General features: G+C 41.1%; 1 protein-coding gene and 1 long non-coding RNA gene across 2 annotated transcripts; one reads left to right on the top strand and one right to left on the bottom strand.

The window, feature by feature from the left end:
- Positions 1 to 9,147, bottom strand: LOC142034737 (uncharacterized). The gene is made up of 3 exons (XR_012651741.1): positions 9,041 to 9,147; positions 1,941 to 1,982; positions 1 to 1,072 (listed from the first exon to the last, which is right to left on the bottom strand). It is a non-coding gene; the product is annotated as an uncharacterized LOC142034737 (long non-coding RNA).
- Positions 9,148 to 13,036: 3,889 nt separating this feature from the next.
- Positions 13,037 to 22,276, top strand: FBXO47 (F-box protein 47). The gene is made up of 10 exons (XM_075036925.1): positions 13,037 to 13,281; positions 13,703 to 13,873; positions 16,623 to 16,699; positions 17,252 to 17,329; positions 18,451 to 18,559; positions 19,023 to 19,199; positions 19,752 to 19,898; positions 20,504 to 20,646; positions 21,061 to 21,220; positions 21,927 to 22,276. Exons 1-10 carry the CDS (start codon positions 13,101 to 13,103, stop codon positions 22,043 to 22,045), a joined length of 1,362 nt encoding a protein of 453 aa, XP_074893026.1. The 5' UTR covers positions 13,037 to 13,100; the 3' UTR covers positions 22,046 to 22,276.
- Positions 22,277 to 24,057: the final 1,781 nt, after the last annotated feature.

Here is a 24,057-nt window from a genome sequence, read left to right as displayed (position 1 = left end):
GGAGCACAACCCATATCAAAAAATATTCTCTTAATAACTAAAGGCCTACTTTCCACATACTTGAATTTACAGCAAAGCTGGACTATTTGAGGGACTAAAGGCACTTTAACTGTCTTTTAATGCAATGTATTTACTATGGATTATCTGCATGGAATACAGTCAATATTAAAAAAAAATCTTCCTTTTGGACTGCTTTGTTTTCAAAATAAAACATGTAAAGAATTATTGGTCATGTTATGTGAACTTCGAAGCAGGATGGGAATTATTTTCATCCTGTATTATTTTAATTGACACTATAAGAATATAAGGATTTTTTTTTAAGACATCCTTTTCTGTCTTAGTAATAACACATCATTATCAGGAGGTGTTCCCAGGACGCATCTAGGATAAAAACTAATGTAATTGAGGTTTGAATCAAGACTATAATTTTCTTCTCATTTTATTCTGCTCAGCTTATCTAAAGGTGGGGTTTTTTTGCAGGCTTCTCAGTTTGAACAATTACGTTTGCTTGGCCCATTTGACTTTTTGACAGCAGTCAGATTTAGCGTTTTGATCTCTGCTCTAGCACCAAATTATTTCAAAAATATAAAGGTCATTATCCAAGACCTCTGGGTAGCACCTCCATGTTTACGCTTCCTTCGCTATTGTACGTTAAAAGTACGAACAAATCGGCATGCTGCAGTAACTGAAAAGAGATGATGAACTGTAGGAAAAGGCCCATTTTGCAATTAACTACGGATATCAATAGATAGATTGATTCCTGTGGGAGCTTTGATAGCACTGCTTCCAGTGTGTTACACCTTGAGTAGCTGATAAGGGCATAGCCAGAACAAGGACTTACCTGTAACCCTTTGCATGCACTTACCTTCCAAACTGCTGTATCATGTAGAAATTCCCAAGGCAGCAGAAAAAATGGAGCAATTCAGTCCTGCTTCACAAGAGGTTAAGTATGAGCCTCGTTAGAGACAGACCGAGAGAAGGATGTTTGGAGCTGTAGTTAATGTACCGGGTTGTGGTCCAGGAGATGCAAGTCTCCGATAGTAAAAGATCTCCTGGTATCTCAGCTGCTCATCTGTAATATGTGAACAATAACACCATGTTTTGCCTGTGGCTATTTAAATTGTAAACTCCCCAGCCTGGGGCCGTTTCCTAGCATGTATGTGTACTGTTCTTGGCCTTGATTCTGCTCAAGGAGCTAAATGCATAATTTTCTAAGCATAACTTTGTCCCTGCTGCCCGTCCAAACTGAATGTCACCATTCTTTTGTACCTCCTTTCAATGGCTATGACCATGTTGCAATATTGGAAAAAGAAGAAATACATGAGCTTCTTCTCATTTTCCCTTTCACCTTCCCAAGCCCCTCACACCTTGTTCATCCCCTCTTCCCCAGGAGTCTTTTCTAGGTTGGGAGAAACTGTGCTAACACAATACAAGCAGCTATAAGTAAATTTAAACATGATAAAAGAATTCTGCTCTCCCAATGCCTTGTTCTATTTTTCTGAGCAGAGATGTAGCAGATACATAATTAGAATATATATATATTCTCTCTGTTTTTATATATATATATACACACATACATACACAGAGAAGCAAATACTTTATAATATATAAATATGCAAAAATGCCAGCTCTCCTGAACATTTAGTTTTCATACTGAACAACACCCCAGAAACAGGGGGAAAAAATACTTTAGCCATTATGCAAATAAACAAGGGTTTATACCCTGGAAATGCAACTGCAACCTCAGGTACAACAGCATGCTGAACCATAATTAATAGCACTGAAAGCAAGTAGGAAGCAGATTGCTACAAAAGGGCTTGTGGGTGGTGGAATAAAATCTCAAATAGATGCACAGCTCTGAATCTGCATTTTACAAGTGCTGTGGAATTAAGCTTTCGTTACGAGTGGGAGCAGGGAATTAGAGCTCCTGAAGTCCTTACCTGGCTGTGTATTAAATGTCTTTATGCCTTGGGTTGCCTCACCTAGAATGAAAATGGGAATAATTTCCTTTCTCACAAACAAATTGTAAATTTGCTAATATTTGTAAGATACTTACAGATGCTCAGGGGAAAGGTGTTTTCAAGGCAGGGTGGAATTACTTGCTAAGGTGGCTGCAAGCATCATACACATGTCCATCTCAGAACCTGTTTTTTTCATCTCTTATGCTCACTAAAGCAATTTAGAAATCTTCTCGAGTCAGCTTCAGAGATGAGGAACGGGTGCTGCTGTAGTCAACCTGTCTGACTAGAATACATAAAGCTCACGCTTGCCACAGCTGGGGTGGGGGGCAACAGCACTCGCCCAAAGTGGGGCTTGTACAAATCCTGGAACAGGTTTGAGGGAAGCCATGAAGGCGATTATCATGCTGTTCTTTTATTTTCTTCGTGAGACAATTTTATAAGTTTGCATAAAATACATTTCTGGCCCATGGATGCGAGAAACAGTTTTTTCTGTTGTTGCAATCAGCAAAAAGAAATGTATTTTCACACACACTTCTCTGACACACCAGCTATTTGCCTTAGCCTTGCTCATCCACCTCTCCCAGGAAGCTGCATCCACCTCCCCATCACCAGGGCTCCACAAAGAGCTAACCGCTGCCTTAAACATCTGTACAATCTGCGGATGAACCTGCTGGGTGCTTGCCAGGACAAAATTCAGCCGGCGCCTGCAGCAAGGGCTATCGGTATTTGAGGCAGGTAGTTCCATAGGAAACTTACAGCGCGAATCTTTTCTTTTCATCCCTTAATCAGGCTGAATTATAAAATTACTGATCCAAAGGCTATGCTAAAATTGCAGCGACAATGCCACCAGCACCCGTAGGCAGCTGCCTGCCTCACCGGCCCCTGCAGATGGACTTCCCACCCCGCACGCTTCTGCCAGCAGGGTTTCAAACGGCTCAAGCGATGTTTCTGCCACCACAAATTACTATCTTAAGCTCCGCGCTACTCTCCGAAATGGCAGATAGGGGAAGATTAGAGGGTGGCATCCCGTAGTGTGATAATTATCAGCACAGTTCCCAAAAAAGGCTCCACTAACAGGCTGGATCTAAGGAAGCAGAAAACACCTGCACATTCAGCTACCACGAGAGGATCTCTGCAATAACCTTCATCTCCTCCCGCAATTTTCTCAATACAAAAGGATGAGGAAGAACCTGGGAACCCCATTCACATACTGAAAATTTTCCAAAGGCTGGCGTTTATTTTTCTTTTCCTTTTTACACAACAAATCCCGATTGTTTAGCAAGCAGGTTAGAACAGGCAGCAATTTTCCTTTCTCTCAGGAAAACTGAGCTAAATTTTGTTGGTCCCCTCCTCAATTTGAACTAAAGTTATAAAAATTGACAGGTGGTTTTGTTACTTTTTTTTAAAACCTGACAAAATCTTCAGCATGTGCTGGCGAATGCATGTAAAGCCCTTTTCCTCTGCACAAAATATATAACTAATAACAATTCAGGATTGCTGTGATAAAGAAAAAAGAAAGCCTTTTATATTTGTTTGTTTGGTTTTTTTGTTTGGGTTTTTTGTTTGTTTGGGGTTTTTTTAGTACTGAAAAGAGCAGGTTTGCTATTCTTTTAAGAATAATAGTGGGTTTCATGCTCTGTGACAATCTGCACACAAGTACCTACTGGCTTCCTGGTGCCTGCTCTTGAGGGTTATTTCCATCACTCTGCTTCGCTGCAGAAGAATTTTTAACTCTGCCAGCCTACAGACCTACAGAATAATAAGAAAACCCAGGGTGAGAATTTCTTAACTCCTTCGCCCTTTCTAGCTGACGGAGGTGGGGATAGCTCGCCGTGCCTGACTGTCCACAAAGAAATGAAGATCTATGATAGCTCCCACTGTTGGCAAACCAAGTAAGTGATGCCTGGAGGTGTCTGACAGCAACAGAGATGCACGAGTTTGTACGTGAATCTCCAAAAACAGCCTGTGCCATAAGCTTTGTCACTGGGAACACGGGACTGCTCAACACACAGCAGTGAAGAATAAGACAGAAGCTTGAAGCAATCATCAGGTTAATTTCTTTAACATTTATGCTATCCCTCATTATGGCACTTTCTTGATATTTCCATGCCTCTGTTGCAGGCCGGATTATTTTCCCTCCCCAGACAGGACAGCCGCCTTGGCTTCTGCGGAGTTGCTCTGCAACTTTGAAGAGAATTTGCATCCCTATGGAATCAAGGTTTTTCTTGGTGTTTCTTCAAAGGAATAATAGGGCCTACCAATATGCTCAGCCTGAGAAAACTGATAAGATCATAAAGCAGAGTGGTATTGGCTGCAATAACTTCCTATCTGTTATGAAGCTTCCCATGGCTCAAACGGGTAATTATCTCCATGTTGTGCTGACAGGTTCCCATCTGTTTAGGGCTGAACATTGCATCTTAAAAAGAAGCAGAAAGGAAGAGCACCAGTTACACTCTGACAGGTTCGCTCAGCTCTTCAGAAAACCAGAGGAACTTGATTTGAGATGCTAATGAATTCTTAGTAATCCACTTCTTTTTTTGTGCTGGTCTCCATTTCTCTGCAAAACTGGAAGGTGGAGAAAAACTGAAGACAGGAAAAATACAAGGAATATTTATAAGGAAGGAGCAGACTGGAAAACCTAGAGACCAGATCCTCAGCTAGGATTTGGCAACTGCAGAGGAACTACTCTGACATGAGGTAAATCTGTAATATCTGATGAAGGATGAACAACATACAAGGGCACAAACCTATACCACCTTTGCATCCACCCCGCTTCCTTGCCTTGCCTCTTCCAATCTTACATTTTCTCCATCCAAAAGTTTAGTGCCATCGTCAGAGGCAGGGAGCAAGAGCTAGGACTCTGCATTCTGCCTCCGGTATCTTCCAAACAACCTTGAGAAAGTCCCTTGGCTCCCCGTGCTTCAGCGTGTTAAGATAAGGCTTACCTCCTCCACAGGGCACATTACACAGCTCTGTGATTTAATGCACGCAAAGCATTGCAAGATCCTTGGTTGAAAGGCACGGTAGGAGGACAGAGCGTTGTTAATTTGTCTCAGCCATGATCACTGTCCAAAATGAGATGGAAGAGGCAAGGAGGAAATGGCAAGTCCTGGCTTTAAATCCACTCCTGCCCCACATGCCCCAAACCGAGACACTTATGATCCTAAGAGGAACAAGGACATATGGAAATTCTATGTATTAGTGAAGATCCTGCCATGGTTTTCTGCAGTCCTAAGTTTCAACAGGATGCCGCTTTGGTTTGATATTGCAGTGAGGACATGGATGATGCAGCATCACAGAACTGCACTGAGGATCAGAGCGGCCAGGCCATGTATTAAACTCAGTCCTTCAGTGCGTGGAATGTATTATATAATTACCTCTTAATTTTTTTCCCGTTTACCTATTTTTTTGTTAAATTTTCCATTATCTTTTTTTTCTTTTAATTCCTCCAGCTGCATCTCATCCATATTGATGCACAGTTCCACAAGCAAAATAACAATAAAATTGCACTTCTTATTATCAAAATTCTGATCAGCTTCTCAGCAAATCAAACCATTTCTGAGGTCTGGGCCAGGACGGTGGATGTATAGATTCCTGCCCCTTCTTAGCCCTGTGCCATTCATCAGCCCTTCCACACTCTGCTAGCAGTCCTTAAATAGAAGTGCCAGCCAAGGAGGGCACAGTGATTTTATCCCAAGAATTCATTAAGAAGTATAATAAAAACCACTGCCTTAATTCACTCCATATCCCTGCACAACGCATAGCGGAGCCTGTGCTGGATGAGTCAACAATCCCCCACTAATTGTATACTTTTATCATTTTGTAACAAGCCTTAAACTGCTTTCTTCAAGTATAAATGAAAGGCTGCATCTAAGCTCCGTAATAACATCTCAGAGTTTCAATGAAACCTCGGGAGAGAATAAACATTTGGCAAATGAGGAAAATTTTGATTTAAACAGAGCAAGTACTGAAGAAATTTAACTGCCTAAGACTGCATATGAAGTGACACAGAACTTGGAAGCATTATGTCTTCCTCCTGCGGTTTACTATTATTATTATTATTATTATAGAATTATTATTATTTCAATTTTGTAATGTTTACAGAGCACTAGATGCTGTTCTTATTAGTGCTGGTCCTAGTGGCGCAATTTTTCCAGTATTCTTTTTTGCCTCCCACATTTGGTGTTTTCTTTTAATGTCCCAGCTCAATTCAAGAAACCGCAAAAGAATGCCAGCTTTCTGCTTGTTGCTTAATAGCTTTCTAGTTATTTACTTCTGGCCCTTATGGTGGTAGGGAATATCTGAAGACATGAAGCATGCATATTCTAAAATAAAGGTAAGAAGAACACCTTAAATAAGTAATATGTAAGGCCACTTTGGGGAGGCTGAACACACTGGCTTGGCACAGACCTCCTGCCCCCAGAGACTAAAATGCAGTAAGGCTCGCGTGAGCAGGATGGAGGGGAGCGAGACACAATCCTTCCCTTGCAATACCAGATGCAATTTGTCCAGGCATGACAGACTGCAGAGCCCCTTCCCTGAGCCTGGAGTCATCTGGGCTGGAGGGGGCTTCACCAGTTCCCCACCCCAACGCACAGAAGCTTCCCTGCTTTTCTGCTAAGGAAGGTATCCTTATCTAACTGCTCTTATTTCCTATTTGCACCTAGCTCTACATTTAAATAGAGGTGCCGCTCCTATCACAGGGGTCTCCCATGATTTTCCTGAAAATCAGGCATGTGATTAATGAAATAATGACTGAAAACTGTGCTGGTTTATTAGCACGAAAGATTTAGATCTTGCCTACACAGCCATTGCAGAGGAATTTAATGACATGCTTAAACACGGCTTTGGTGCATTTATGGCTACCTCCTAGCTTCCTATGGGTTTTAGATGTCTAATGTGCTTGGACTCTCTGGAAAAATCTCACCAGCAACTGTCCGCTGTCTAAAGCCTAAGTATTTGAAAAGCTGACTCCATTGCAGTCCTGCTCTTGTCACTTAAACATTGCCACCATTTCTGCCACTGACAGTAGCAGAGCACCAGAGACACAGCTGATATTTTTACCAAACTTACATAATGTTGATCACACATTCAGTGTAGGCAGGGCAAAGATAAATTAAGTTCACAAGACAAGGCCACTCATGCATAGAATAAGCAGTTAGCACTCTAGCAGAACCATCACCATAGTTTATAACAACTCAATTGTACTTTTTTCCTTATTAGCCTTCATCCTGTCATCTCAAAACAGTTTACAAACATTGACTAGATTACAGAGCCTCAAATGAAAAAAAAAAACCAACTGTGACTCATTCAACCAATTTAAAACAAACACAAGATAATACTTTTACCACACAACGCAATTAAATTGCAGAACTCAGTGTCACTGTTGCCATCATTAATTATGCCAATCATTATGTAGTTAGACGTATTTATGTAGGTCCACCACTGCATATTAAACATGGGAGCCTGGACGTAGCGTCAGACTCAGGAAACCCTTAAACCGCTATCAGGCTCTAGAAAGCAGAACCACAAGAAAGATCCTCCATATCTGCCCCATTTTATTACATTCTTTCCCCAAGCAATGGTATCTGGTAACTACTAGAAACATCGATATTGGCGTAAATGAACAAGTACTGCAGTCTGAAATTCTTTATTCTGGCATTCCTGGAATGCAACTCTCTTGTGGTGGAATACAGAGGTGCAAACCAGCAAAATGACAATGGGGATGAGAATGATAGAATTGCTGAAGGATTTACAGAAGCAGAATGCAATTGCATGAGGAGATATTCAGCCAGGAGCTGCTAGCTATCTCCCAGATGGAAAAAGAAACAGGGACAATGGAAGTCTTTAGGCTCTACCTAGCTGGTGCTGCTCAACTGTATAATCAGACTACACAGAAACGCCTTGGGGGCACACTATTTTTTGCACACTTGTCTAATTTACCTTTTCAGCAAAACTACTGCAATCATGGTTACAGCGTCATAGCATTCCCACTCTCATTGTCATCAATTTAAGCAGCAGTTACCAGATGATGCCGTACCGTTATATTTGGTGTTGATTTTTGTTTTGTTTCTATTTTATGTTCACTAAGGAAAGTTCTTTCTTCAATAAAGTTCCAGAAAAAAACAAAACAAAACAACTGTCTTTGGGGAAGAGTAACCTACTGGGGAAAAGTCCTTTAAACCAGCTGCAGCCCTCTGCTGCCATCGTATGGGAACTGCCTTTGGAGCAGCAAGAAAACCTCTCCTGAGAGGTTCAGTTACTATCCCCAAGAGAACTAGTTATTTATAGTCAGCTACTTTGGAAGCAGAATTTGTAAAAAGAAATAGTTATTTTAAAAACCAGTTTGTTAGCAAATACGAACTGTTTACTGCTCTAACAAAGAATGGCAGCTTGCCGTAGGTTTCCCGAGATCACAGCACCATGGAACAATATTATTTTACAGTATAATGCAATAGTGTGTAACGGCTGCACGGCAAGTTGTAACCACCTGTTGTAGCACAGCCTCCGCTAACAGTGTTTGCAGCTGGTATTGTGCCACCTTTTTGTTTTATAATCCTACAGCTTTGCTCCAAGACATATGTTATGGCACACTGACTTAATGTTGTGATACCTTTCCGCTGCAGTGTAACTAATGTTTACGCAGGCTTCACACTCCTGTATAAGCCTGTCCCGCAGCATCGCGTTCCCAGAGCCGTGCAGCGAACTTCTGCTCCGACATTAGCAAACGTCGGGGCCCGGCACCGTTGCTTGGGGTCACGTTTTTCCTCAGCAGACTGAGGACGGGGTTTGGCGGGCCTGGTCTCAGGAATAACTTCGCAGGACGCGGGGGCCGTGCTACAACGCAGGCCGATGCCGCAACTGCGACTTGCTCACGGCAGCAACCTGCAGAGAAGACCTACAGCTCCACAGCTGACCCGATGCTCTCCACCCAGAGCGATGCTCCTCGTCGTACCCCCCACGCCTGGACGTACGCGCGCAGGCCTCGCCGCACCTCACGCTCCTACACCAGCCACCCCCCCCACGGCCAGGCATGGCAACCCCGGCCCCGAGGACACCAAACTGCCCCGGGAGCCCACCTCGCCCGGTCAGGAGGCGGCTGGGGCCGGCTGCCGGCTGCCCCCAAACTCCGCGCCCCGGTTCACCGCGGTGCCACGGCCGCGCAGCCGCCTCCCGCTGAAATGGAGGCCCGAGGGCCGCCGGTGTTAATTATTCATGAGGGGGGCGGGGCCACGCTGCGCTCGTAACGGGGGGGCGCTTTCCGCCCCGGTGGACGTGACGGGGAGGGGCGGGGAGGTGATTAAATATTCAAAAGGAGGGCGGCGCACAAGAGGGCGGGAAAGCCGTGCGCGAGGCCCGCCCTTCCCGCTCCCCCTCCCCGCCCCGCGCTGAAAGGGTCAGCGGGCGAAAAGGCGGGAAAATAATTATTGCGAACAAATTAGCACAAAACTCACGGGGGGGGGGGCGGAATTATCGATAATACTAATAAAACACTACCGGAATAAAACACTCCTGTTGCCTGTAGTAATTTCTTCCCTCCCAACATGTACGTGACCGCCATCAGCCCCCATGACAACCACTGCCCTGAAGCAGAACTGGTTTTTTTCCGTGTTTGCAAACATTCCTGCTCTTGAGTAAAATACACAGACACAGGCGTGCCTGCCTGTGTGCACCTGTCTACATTACCATGCCCAGACCCCCCCTTTTAACCCCAGTAAGGAGTGACGTTTGACTGAAATCATGCTTTAAAAAAATAAATTTCAAATAATAACAATTTTTAAAATGTTTTTTTCGCCCCTCCCCAGGGATACGGGGTATGGTTCTCACCAGAGGCAGAGGGGTGTGCTCACCTCCCCCCCCCCCATTCCTCTGCTGCTCCCCTCAGAGGCAGGCTGCACCCTGGCCGGGGATTGTTTGTAGGGAGGGAATTTCTCTGAGGTAAAACAGAGCTCATAAAGCGTTGCCCGTAAGTAGGCATCGACCGCGAGACCTTCTCTATTACCTGTGTGTAGGTTTGGGGGCACAGGTCCCCGTTTTCAGCCCCCTAGCCCCAATTTTGGTGGGCTGCAGGGGAGAGGGGCCGTGGAGGGTGGAGGAGAACACGGCCTAGCCGGTTGTTTGGCCTAAAGGTCTGTCACAGCCTGGCTAAATCCGAACCAAAAGCACAGGTAAAAGGCCAAATATAACCCACTCCCTCAAATACTGCAGTCTGACAAGAAAACCCAGCCTGGGGTGAGGAAAAAAAAAAGCAGGTGCTGGCGTTTCCCCTCTGACTGAACCCTGAAGGGACGAGCCTGCACCAGCCCTTCGTCACAACAAAAAAAATCCCTGTCACCATCAGCAGTGGGATCAGGATTCCCTGAGATTTGCTTTCTACTCATGGTTATTCACCGATTTAGATGCTTATGGGACCGGTTTGCACAAGCAATCTGATGTAGAACCTTTAGCATAAATAAAAATATGGTTTTTGTAAACTGTCGGTGTAGGCCAGGGGGTAACGAGTACTAATAACTCCATGGCTACGCTCGGTGCTCTAAGGTTTGTCATCCCTCACTTGAACTCGTACGTTTTTATTTGTGCTGACAAGAAAAAAGAGAAGATTGCGGGGGGAGGGGGGGGTGTGTGGAAAGGAAAAAAAACCTGTCGAGTTAATATTTGAAGCAGTTCATTTTATGCTCTTTGTGAAGAGGCAGGGAAACGGAAATGTTCCAAGCCAATCTCCAAAGTAAACAACCTTTTGCAATAAACGTTTGCCAAATGCTAACGCAGGGCTCTGAGAAATATCAGGACAAAAGTGCAACCATTAGCAGGAGTTTAGCGACTGCTTAAGGAAAAGAAACATTCTAGAGGGGGTTGAAACTTGATGTTTTCTGCCTTGTAAACAAATTAGCTTATAGCAACAAATAAGATGACCCTTCTTGGCTAATATTATGAGTTTGGCTTGTTAAATATTTAACATTTACCTTTCAATTTTCCAGTCTGGATTAAGCAGTTCTCTAAACAAGTGGTATCCCAGCAGCAGATGGAGATGCACAGACCATTGCCCTGCTCTGGCTGAACTCCCTAAGAAATAAAAAACACGTCAAGTCAAAGAGGAAGGAAATGGGAGCATTCAGTAAAGTCTCTAAGCTTTGGCTTTGAAACTGGCTGCTTGTACACATTTTTATTTACATTAATTTTATGTAGCTCTGCTCTAAATTAAAATAGTGGTAGTCAATTCGACTTCAATCAGATTGAACAGAAATAGACTGAAATTGGCTGAGTACTTCTGAAAACCTCCCCTGTGGCCAAGTATTTTTTTCTTCCATATAACACAATTGCAGACCCAAGGTAAGATTTCCAAAAAACACTTAAAGATGCCATAAATCCTTATGGTACAGTCCTGCTAAAGACAGTAAGGGGAGCAGGAGAGGAAAAGAAAGTATCATAGCATTGCAACTTTATTTCTAAGGTATGAAGCAGAAATATGTATCAGATTTAGCATGTCTTGAACAAAGTTTAGTGGTGCCCTGTTTATAAACAGGAGTGGAGCTGCTTTCTATATTGTACACAAGGAATTTACATTGTCTTGAATCCACAGTTGTGTGTATAAAATTTCCACTGACTTCAGACTTTGCTTTCTTTGCTTCTAGAAGATAAACATTTTTTCATATAACCATATGTTTATTTATAGGTGGTTTCTTGATTGTTCTTAAAGGTGTTACATCAATTTTCTGTCTCTTGCCTGAGCAGCGTAAAAGCCTAATGACACTAATTTTAGCAGCAGTTACATTTGCTCATGAGCCTTGTGAAAGTTTAAACTATAAGCTTCTTTAGCTAGCTAGAATTATACCATACCTAAATTAAAAATGCTTCCAGTGAAGTATAACTTCCTTAAATGTACAATGCAAACTCTATCCAGCACACAGCACAAGTCAGCCAAACCCATTTGTAACACTGTTAATGAAATGCCCCATATTCTTTCAGTTGTCAGTACAAACAGTGCTTCCATTGTGGACGTGGTAATTCTGCTCAGTGGCATATTAGAGAGGTCTGGCTTGCGTGCTTTTGTAATAAATATGAAGGATGTTTGGAACTTGTTTTCTGTAATTTTTGTAAATTTTTAATCTTTGAAACAATGAGTTCTATTCTCTGAGTGTATTTCCCACTGATGGTAACTGGGATGTTGCACTGCAGCTTGGATGGGTTCCAGTTATATTACTACCACTGCTGCCAGCTCTTGTAATTATACTGCAGCACTCATTCTCCTTGGCAATTTCCCTGAAGCTTCAGCTGCTGGAATCAAGAAATAATGTGAAAAATCTCAGTTAAAAAAAAAAAAAAATTTAAGAGGTAGTGAGTCACTAACTGTCATTGTTGCCCGACAATGTGAAGTATACCTATTCTAGAGACTCAGAAACCAGAAGGCAAATCAAAAGAACATATTTATTGATCTTTTAAAGCTCATTACTTTTCAGACCCTCATGATTTTGGGAAAGCCTGGGTCACTGAATTTTTTTCACATAGTAGTACTGTATCATTTATTTTTATACTACACATATAGTCATTATATAAAATTAAGCCATGTATCAATTTAAATGCTGTAGGCGAAAATGGTTTGAAGCATCACTTTGTTACTTTTAATCTTTTTTTTTTGATCATACGCAAGCATGCGTATAAGTAGTTATCACTCTAAAACAGTGAAGTAACGTGACAACCATTTCAATAACATCCCTATATCTTTTTCATACTCTGTTGAAAAATTAGTGTAACAAGGTAAAAGAATGTTGTTAATTACTGTAGCTTGTACCATCGCATATACTTCCTCAAGAGTTTCCTTTTAGAACTATTTTCCTAACTTTCTGATGTCCCACTCATGTGGTGTCCCCCAGTGCTTTTATCTTTTCCTCCTCTAAGGTCAGCTGAATACTCCATTCTCCGAGACATGGAATTAGAAAATTATTTAGTAAATTGCATGTCATCGCACTAAATTCAAACGAAAAATTATCCTACGCATATGACAAGATTTTCACACTCCAGCACTGTGTCTACAATGAAGTGATTTCCTCTTAGCCTAGTTTTGGGTATAGTATTTTCCTCCACTGAAAATAGGATTTTCATATTTTCTCCCCAGGTTAAATTTATGGGACTAACAGAACAATGACATCCACTCCAGGGACCAGCTACACCTCGATTCCAAACCAGAAATACAGATGCCGTAACCGTCGCTCCAGACAGCGCTGCAACACCTTGGACACAGATTCCCAATCTCTGTCAACACTTGGGTATTTTCAAACCCTTCCATTAGAGATCTTTCAAATGGTATTGAATTATCTTTCAGGTGAGAATCTGATAAGAAAGGTATTACTTCCGATATATGAAAATTACCACAAAAGTTTTCCATTTAGAAAAAAAACATTATTTAAAATGTTCTAGCTTTTAGCTAGTTGAAATAATTTATGTGACTTATTCTCTGAATTTTCAGCTTTTATGTATGAAGAACCAAATGACCAAAATTTAAATGATAATTACAAACTATTTGAAGTGGTTTCTGCCTATTATGTGTGAAAAGTATTCCTTAGATCTCTTAATTTCTAATTACTACAGTTTGTTGGCAAAGGAGATAAACAGTAATTAAATTTTGTTTTATTTGTAAATCTTATTTCTTGGCCTATTTTTGAAGTAAGATAAAGTTATTGACTAGTGATCAGCATTTTTCTTGCAGTAAAGATTTACAAGTATACTGGGTTGTGCTTTTTCAGTGAAGGATATCAGCATGCTGAGCATGGTGTCGAAAACCATCAGCAACCACCTTGTTAATTACATCTCAACCCCATCAGGAAACCGAAGGCTCTTATTGCAAGACTTTCATAACCTTGAGCTACCTGGCAAGAGAGAAGGATCCTATATTTTAGAGCACTACAAATCTCTAGGTGATCCTTTAATGCAAATGGTAACAATTAGAGGAGAACCAAGCTCAGTTAAAAGGTTTCTTCTGTTATATGCATCGATCGGTAAAATGCTGAGGGTATGGCCCAAATCATTTGTGCAGCTCCCTCGGAAAGTGAAGTTCCTCCCCATGCCAAATAGCCCACTCAAATACCATTAACTGGGGGGGGAGGTGGGAGGAGTTACCTGAAATGATTCCAAAACCTCATAGTTATGGAAAAAATAATGTATGTTCTGCCTCCCCTATGTTTATTTTTTCCTATTAAATGTCAAGCAGAGGCTGGGCAGAGGATCAGTTCTCAGTAGTAGGTGTTTCCAAATTTAGTTTGTTTGGACACCACCACTGGAAACTGCAGCAGAAACCAAGACGCCCAGGCCCCACACTAGCTGAAGGAATTTGGCTGTTCAGACTGCCTTCATGTATCACTTTGGAGTAGCTCACATTCCTCAGTCTGGGAAATGTAGCCACAGTGCTTAAACCCAGCCTAATTCTAAAGTGACCAACAACAGTTGCCATCAGAAAGACTGCTCCATAGTCTACTTGAGATGTATTGCAGATCACATTCCACTTCTTAGAAAAGAAGTAGGCTTGTCACAAAAATGTTATCACAGTTGTCAGTGACTAGCATTCTCCTTGGCAGGTTTGTGACCGACATGGGCACGAAGAACACATCATCCTCTCGCTCTTAGCTTAAGGGCAACGTGAAAATGCCTGCACTTTTTACTGTCATGGTATACTGTATGCTAACCAAACCTTTTCTGGGTGAAAAGATTCACTTGTTCTTTCTTTCAGCTGCTCAGACCACTTTTAGCATAGTGCAATAGAAATCTAGATCAAAATAACATGGGTTCAATGGTAATGAGGAGTGCTGTACAGCCTCAAATTCAAAATTGTTTGCTTTTTAACTTTTCTGCTAATTTTTAAAACACATTGATTCTAATACATTCTAAAGCGTCCTCTCAGAAAAGCAAATGAAATTAAAACATAATTTGATCCATATCTATTTACTATTACCCATCTGATTAAAAAAAGCATTGTTTATTTGACAGAGAAATAAAATGATGTCATGGTTAGATGCAGAATTATAAGTATGGTTTGAACTTAAAGTCATTTAGACCAAAGACCTCCTATTGTAAGCAATCCGTGTAGGTTGTGAGGTATCTTAAAATAATTGTAGCATTTTATTTTTAAAATGAAGCCTGAAACCCTAAAATTCTTTTAACAAAATAATTAATTTGGGCTTTGTAGTAATGACATAAAAAATGGCAACTTGTTATTTAAATGTAGGTGTGAACCCATCGCTATAGTAGGCCTAGTAGTAAAAACATGACATATTCAAAATATGAAGTTCATTGGCAATATCTGTGTCATCAGTGGAAGGCTCAAGAGAACGTTTTTGTTAAGAGGTCAGTTGCAAAATCAATATTTACTTTACAGCAGGAAAGACTACACTCAATGGGAAAAATTCATTCCTGTTCAGAGAGCCTGAACAGGGTCTACATATTACATAAATCTCACTTAAACTCAGAAGGGTCTGGCTCCACTCAAGTCCATGGTAAAATCTTCCAGTACTTGTAATGGCACAGAATTTCAGTCATTGTTTAAAATGGACTCAAGCTATAAATGGTCGTGGCACTGTCCTTCCACACAGGGGGGATTTTGCTGTACAAAACCAGGAGCAGTACTTTTTGCTCAACCCTTTTTACTCAACATAATTTTTCCCCACACTGATGGCTGTATTCTGATTTGCAGCTACACAGTCTGAACAGTTTCAACAATTCTTCAGGGAGTTCTCTCCAAAGTCTAACCTAGTCAATAGAAAATTGACTTGACTGAGCTTTGGACCATGTCCAAGGTTGATGAATAAATTATGTCTGTCATGTAGGAATGCTAACACACTTCTAAATATGGAAAGAGTCAATTTAGAACTACAGTAAATGCATGAAGTTATGTATTTTTGCGGAGACTGACAAATCAGGAAAAAAAGGTTCCTTTTTTTTTCTCCAGAAAAGTACATACTTTTCTGTGGATTTCTTGACTAATTAATGAACAATATATATATTTTATTCTGGTTCGTGTTTTTGAAGACCAAGTCGTTAACCCATTTTCTATCAGTAGTGGAGAAAAAAAATGCTGCTTAACAAACAGCTGTTCCACACTATAATGAACTCCAGACTTTGACATCCTAAACACATACCATTTCAGTCCTGTATAGGAAAATAATTTTACCTCTTAGCTATGTTTTACATTAACACAGTTTAGAATATTTTCTTTTTAGAGCATGCAGCTATCTTGAAAAAATTTTGGAAGCTCGGCTTTCCATGATGTAAGGGGAAAACCAGTGTTCCCCAGGGTGCAGTTAAAAGAGGTGCAACAAGTAACATTTATTTCCAGTATTTTTAACAGCTGTAATTCTAAAACCAATATAGTAATGTTAATAAGGCTCCAACTGTGACTAACAGGGACTTTAAAACAACACAATAAACAAGTTATGGCATAGGAAACCTACATACTGCCTGACAACATTTCTTTAGTAAAAGATGTCCCTACTACAAAAGCATACACCCCTTCTCCAAAGCACAGACTACTATTTGCTGCTCTCTTCACCTTGCAGCAGCAGCCATTTTTCACTGGTGTGTGCATGCATATGATGTGAATGCTTAAGCTAATTCAGTAATGTATGTGCCATGTACGTACACTCATAGTCGTGTATGTATTCGTTTTGTTCACAGGATTGTTGCTTAAAAGATGCACACTTCTATTGCCTACAAAAGATAGGCTAAAGTATATACACAAGATTCTCTCAGAAGTAAGTTTCTGTTCCTTTCACTAGTGTTTTGAATTGTCCCTTGCACTTACAATACCATTTCTGTAAGGCAATTTCTAGTTGAATTATGCCTTTTATTGTCCCTTTGCTGGAGTTTATTACTACTGTGTAATTTATTGATTTGAAATCGGTTTCTTTTTAATAACAATAGAAAAGCCTAAGCCAGGATATTGAACACAAGGCTGTCCTACTGAGATTTCATATTCCAAGATCAGTGGTTTTCAACTTTTCTTGTTTGTGGACCACTAGAAATTTTGCAGTGCAAGAACACAGCTCTTAATAGAAATTTTACTCTCCTGAAAACAGGGTTGCTCTTCTTAGAGACCTTTTGCACACCCACTTGACCACAGTTTGGAACTTAATGCTAAGCTATAACATTGGTACTATAACTTGTTTCCTTGTACAGTAAGGGAAGGGAATTCTTCTGAATCTCTCTAATCAGTATGGATGTACACAAGTAGTACAGAGAATTTTCAATCACAGGAATTAGTTTATGGTCAGTTAAGATAAATTACTGGTGTTTTGCACTTGCAGGTTTCCTGTTTTAAACTTAATGGTTGTCCAAGTCCTTTGCATTGTTTAGGATTACAGTGCTATGGGGCATTTTTACAGGTACAGTATCTTTATGGAGAGAAGGCAAGTATCACAAATATAAAAGAAAATTAAGGTAGTTTTCTAAATTAATCTATGTTTTTGCAAGATATTTAGAAGTATAAGATAGTTTTGAGCCTTGGGGTGTAGGGGGGAAAGTATTTATTCACACAGTTCTCTGGATTTCCTTTCTGGTTGTTAAAGTCGCTGATTTGACTCTTGAGAATTCCTTGGTCTGGATTTCACTACCAACCAGCCTGGATTTTGATAAGCGATTTATTTTCTAAGAAGACATGGGAGAAGGGGAGCATTTTATTACACAGCTTCAAATTCACAAACCAAGAGCAGAGGTGGTTTAGTTTAAAAGTAAATGGCTATACACATCATATGCCAGAATATTTCTGTTAGCTTGTGGTAGCTTAAAATTAATTAATTAAAAAAAATCAGTCTCAAATGAATTAGTTCAGCAATCCACTGTTTATTTACTGTAATGACTACTGTGATTGCAAATATGCAGTAAAACACTAAGGGTAGGACCTTTTTAACACTACTTGAGACGTTTGATTGTGAAGTGTTAGAATTGCCATAATGGAGGCTTTACTGGAGAGTAACTTTGATTAGAAAAATACAGAAACAAATGCTCTCTTAGAAGAACAGGCATTTTGAGCACATTTTAAATGCATTTAAGTCTTAGAAACTTGTGCATACAGGTGCTGTATACATATGTGGCATTAAAGTATTTGATAATGCAAAAAATGTGATTATCTTTCTGTGATTAAGAGTTACAGGTAATTATCTGAGCTGGGACAATTGTCTTTGTAGCAAATACTTTCGTGTACTTTCCTGCATAAGGTACAAAAATAAGATCTTGGCCCTGAATGTGGAACAACATTAGCAGCTTTTGATTCTGGGCTGCATTAAGCTTAAGTACAACCTCTGCCATAATGTACAGATAATGGTTTCCCTACACGCATCAGGGAGATGCTGTGCAGGCACCACACTCCAGGTATGACACCTTCCCTCTCTGTTTTTCTGATAAATTGCAGGACAGATTATATTTATCTAATATGAGAAATGGCACTGTGATCTAAATCTATGGCTCAATCTGTTCATTTTTACCCTCTTTCTTTTGTAATCTTCAGATCCTAACAGCAGGCTGGGATGAACTAGAGTGTCACCGAGTTTTTAACTTCCTCTGTGAGCTGAGCAATTTACCCCGTAAAGTACAGACAGTTGTCAGCAGCAAACCGGGTAATCATCAAAGCAGACAAAGGTCCTACAAAATCAAAATGCGCTATCATGGAGAAGTCAGAAAATGGATCTTGATTACTGCAAACAAAGTGTGTCTAGAATTGAGAATGTTTTAGCTCAGCTAAGCCTTGTAGCACCAATCCTTTCCTGACTCTCATGTACGTTCTGTTAGCTCCAATATTATGCAGAAAGTGGGCATTCTAAAGCAAATACTTGGCCTTCATATAGATGAATACAGCTTTTTTTTTTCTTCACCATAGATTCTATGGCCTGAATTAGTGCAACATATCCAGAAGAGCCAGACTCGGGAAGTAACAGCTGAGAATTTAATTAAATCCCCCTAGATGTTCTTGGGCAGCTTTAAGAAAATCCTTCTTTCTCTTCCTATTTAAAAAAAAAAAAGTGATCATCTGTATTGCATGAGGCTTGATGGATTTATAATATCTACATTCTTTTACCCCAGGAAGTGCCCGAAAGTTAGAGCTGCGGATAAGGTTATACTGTCGTAGCGTCTTCTTGAACCACTGGATTCATCGAAGTGATTCTGCATTTTGGTTGACTCGTATTTTAAAGCCATGGCCCATGGTCAATCAAGCTCGCCTGCTGTATATCATCTTTGGGCCAGTGTCCTCTCTTGATGGCGAGTAGTCTGGGGGGTTAATTTTCAAAGTTTGTTCCCTGAGAATGAGATTTCCTTGCAGGATGCAGCATTTCTGAAAGCTGAGCTTTATACAAATAAAATGTAATCATATTGCCTAGAAAAAAAATCATTCTGCTTAACCAGGCCTCACTAACATATATATACATATCCATATATATATATATATCTCTAAAAAGGTTACAATTCAAATGAAGAAATTGCACCTCTGTTCCTCTATTCTCCCCTGCTTAGGGTAGGCTTAGCTTGAACGCACCTCAAAGAAGCATGTGTTTCCCTGAAGAAAAGCATGCTCTCTCCCTTAATTATTAGACCTGGGTTTCTTTAAATCGCCCTTTGATTCATGCTGCAACTACCACTGTCCCTACTAAAATAACAGATGGACAAAAAAAATCTCACTATCACAAAGGCTTGGTTGTGTTACCTGAATTCCCCTCCTCCGACTTTGCTGTAAGGCCCAGTTTAGCACCTACCTTGTTTAAAAAAAAAATTACTTTGTCACTTAATAGCAGTTGTGATTAATATATTGCTCAGGACATGTGGTTTGGCAGAAAATGATAGAAGGACCAACAGATGAGACCAGTCTGAAAGGTCTAGCAGATGCAATTAAACTGCTGTATGATACAGAAGCTAGAGAATGGACAGCAGATGATGTTATCAGTCTTGTGGATGAGCTGTCAGGTGTGTTTTTGCCTTTATCACTAATCTGTAGGATTATATGCTCATGTCCTCCAAATTTGGTAATAAGTGTGTTTCAGACACACAGGTGCCTTGGGAAACTGACTGCAATATTCCTCGCAGTAGCTGTGGCGTAACTGGAAAAGTCATTACACTTGGAAGCCTGGCAGTAGCTGAGGATGAGAGAAACCCAGCACTGCTTACAAATTCAAGCTGTCTTCCCCCATTGTGAAATATTTTAAGAATCCATGCAGACCTTTAAAATTCAAGTCTTGTCTAGCCATTATTAAGGAAACGTCGTCCAAGCTGTGTAAGCTGAAAACACAGTGTTTGCTCAAGCCAAAATTCTACTGAACAATGTTAATGGCTACACTGAAAGTTAGTTTTGGGTGAGATTATATCACAGAAGCTATCGTGAAGAGCTCTAACTGTACTGCCAGTAAGAATTGCTTATATGACTTCATTGCTGCAATTGTATTCCAGAGGGTATCCCCTCACAAATTCTGGTTAGCTATCAAAGCCAACGATTCATAAATTCAAGAATAGTTATTGTTGCACTCCTTTCTTTTTGTTCAAAGATCACTAAAATACTCTATTTTATTACAAAGTTGTTCCCCGGGAGTGGCTCATGGAGAACAATGCTCGCCTTCTGATTCTGAGTGGAAACAACATTTGCTTCACTTTCATGGCCAGTAAAGCTGTGAATGGGAGAGCTGTCGAGTTAGCCAGATTCACAGTCTTCCTGGCTTTGGTGAGTACTACTGAACAGAGCAGGCCCAGGCCTTTCATCTCTTTACCCCCAAATTTGCTTTCTCAGACTTGAAAGCTGTTTCCCCATCTACTCCTACAAACCAGGAGTAAGTCCAGCCAGAGGCGTGGTACTCTTCCACCCTCTGGTCCCTGTCCAGCACATCTCTGCAAGCAAGCAAGCCTGTCCTCGAGGAGAAGTACCTCTAGCAAAAGGTTGAAAAGTTCCTCTGTTAGCAAGCCAACAACAAGAACAACCTCTATATCCTCGTAACAAACCCTAATTTTCCAGGCCATGGCTGCAACCGATTCAGTCATTCATTAGAATCAATAGTTAATACTAAGATTTAATCTTGCCTTTTATAGAATTGTACTCATCATGAAAGGTGTGTTTCTAATATTTCCTGTGTTATGTCAGGTCTGTGAGAAGGACCTGTACTGCATGGACTGGGCAGTAAAAATGATGCAGAAGGTCTGCAAAGTTTTCAGCACTCCAGGGGAGAGAAACAACTTTCTGCAGTGTGTGGAGAATGCCTTCGCGCACATGATCATGGACATGCTACAGGCAGTACTGTCTGGTAAGCCCGTGGCTCGGTGAGCCAGGACGAGCTCTTGAATCAGGAGCTAGCACTGACGGAGGCATTCAGCAACACAGCGTGGCATTGCAGCCTGTCCTCCTTCCCTCCCTCACCAGGCAGAAAAACACCCAAGTGCCTGAAGTTTTCTGATAACATAAAATAAACAATCAAGTGTCATAATTGGGAGAGACATTTATTTAAACTCGTCTCTCTTGTCCAAGAGATTCCTAGTGCCATGGATGGTGAAACCAACGGTCTTTTAAAATAGGTCCCACCAGAGCATTGGACCTGAGGTCCTTTTGGGCTGTGTCTAAGCACAGGCTCTGAGCAGCTGCCAGCCAGCCTGTTCAACTCAACAAGCTGCAGTTGCTCCCTGTCCACAGCTTGTCAGCCTTGATAAGGCCTTGAGAGTGATTATGATGGCAAGCTGTAAAGATGAACGGCCTGCTCAGTTAGGACAGATTTTTGTCTTAACGCACAATTGTTCTTGCCTGTCTCTGGACAAGCTGGCGAAGGAATTTTGGAGAGAGTCTCCTGTGTTATTTCACAGCTGTCCTGCCATCAGGTGCAGTAGCTGATGCCTCATAAATCTAAGTGGAGGCTGCTGATTCAGCCTCTGCTGAAAAACTGAATGAGTAAGATTTATCTTCAAAGAAGTAATTTAGTTTCACTAATCATTTTAAAATGTTTTTCTTTGGCCTGGTAGGGGATCGTGATGAAGAGGACAGCAGCTTTTTGAATTTGTTTCACCTCGTAAATGCACAAGCGAACTTCCATAAAGAAATCCTGTACCTGACCATGAGAAGCAACAGCAACACTATTTGATGCTCTGAATTTTACCAACTCTTGCTCTACTCCTGCTGGATTTTTTTTTTTTTAAGAACATTTGCAAAGCAGTGTCCAATTATTTCTTAAATTTCCATTCCAGTAAAAGCTGGAGTGGCAGCAGGAGAAGCTAGTGACATACATGTCAGACCAGCTGAATGAGCTCATGGAACGACTGGGGACCGCTAAGCATTTGCAATGGAGTTCTGTGCGTTTTGCTCCTCTGAGGCTGCGTTAAGACACACTGAGGAAGCAGGCTGGGGGCCTCCGTTTGGGAACATGAACCGCATTCTTTTCCCACTGTGTATGTTTGCATACACAATAAAAATGACATGGTTTTCATATTTGATGTGCATACACAAATTGGAGAATGTTATCTTAGTTCAGAACCAAAAACATTTTGATCTTTTAATTTTGTTTTCTCTTGGGAATCGGAGGAGAAAGAGACAGACATAATTAGAGAAGCACAGCTACATTTTTCCAGTTTGCCAGGGTCTCTCTCACTAACTCTTACATTCTGTGACAGAAGTGCTCCATAGATTGCACATTCAGTTTTAGCAGAAAGAGGTGATTCCTGAAAGCAATTTAACCGCTTTGATCAAGCGAGGCAATTTTATCCCCTCAAACTACAGGTGCCTTTTAACCATAAAGCAGAAGAAACTCCAAATCCCTCTCCCTGCCTAGTGTAAAAACTGAACTGTTAAAGTGTATTTGCCTTCATAGGACTTAGCTAAGTTGAAGACACACGTTAAATGCACATAGGCTAAGATCACTGTTTCATTAAAGTATATAAATGTTTGCTACTTATAAAAGGTTTTGATTTTCTGCTATATTGCCTTCAAAACAAAAATATGTAACACATAATAAAAAGCACTTACTTTACTGTGCGTTGTTTACAACACGGCTGTTTTCTTCATATTATTAAATAGCCGCCTTCTCCAACTGAATCCCTTGCCAAATGTTTTAGTGTTCCTTCAGGACCAGACTTGAGCTGCAGGGCCCCATGTTTAGCTTCGAAAGCCGGTCTTCAACTGCTGGAAACAGCTAAAGTGGTACCAATTTATCTCAGCTGCCCCCACTTGATTTCATCAGTAATGAGCTGACAACAGCTCTGTGATGACTTGCTTGGAAGTTTCCATGTTAAAAAATCTTCCAACATTTGTTGAATATACAATTACAGACAGGATTAAGGAGTGGATATGCGATATAAATTTGCTGAGGATCTTTGCAGTGTGCCGGTAGATGGCAGAGGTGAAACCTTCCCTGAGAGGAGTGTCTGCTAGCAATTGCTTCTAACATCCCTTTTTTTCTCACTGTTTGAAGGTTATATTTAAGAGCACGCTGCAATACTACAATTGTGCTGCAACTATGTATTATTTCTGAAGTAAGCAAAATGCAACGCGCTCTGTCTGGTATCTAGTCAGTAAACTGAATGCTTCCAAACTGATCACTAATGAACTCAAAATGCAAGCAGGAAACAGACTTGCAGTGCGTACAGTGACAGGGCAATGCAACCAAGAAGCTGCCGAGGCGGAATGCTACAGTCCGGATCGTTATCTGTCCCTCCCTTTATACACAGGGATCACTACCAATAAATAATCTCAATAGATGAAATCCAGAATTATGGAGCGGACTCTTGAACCACCGCGTCTTCTCGCTCCATTGTATTTCTGGTGTGTAACGCTGCGTCGCCGTGCTGCGACACAAAGCACCACAGGGCTGGCGGAGCTTCTCTGCCAGTGCCTGTCTCATCTCCCGGGACCGAGGACACAGCGGCAATAAATTACAGCCCATCACAAGGGATGCCATTATGCGAGCGCAGCGATACAGGAAAAGTAAGTTCTTTGATTCACTGGCAGCAGCCAACAAAGATGAAATGTCAGCTCTGCCAGCACTAGCTCGCTCTCGCAGCAGATCCTCCAGGAATGCAAGTTTTATGCGGCTGCCAGTTGTGAAATATTGATGGCATTATTAATTATTATTAACCGCTCTCTTACATACACAATAGCTCA

This window comes from Buteo buteo, chromosome 9, assembly GCF_964188355.1.
Source record: "Buteo buteo chromosome 9, bButBut1.hap1.1, whole genome shotgun sequence".
NCBI lineage: Eukaryota > Metazoa > Chordata > Aves > Accipitriformes > Accipitridae > Buteo > Buteo buteo.
Note: the sequence above shows the minus strand (reverse complement) of the source record. Positions and strands in the feature narration are given on the sequence as shown.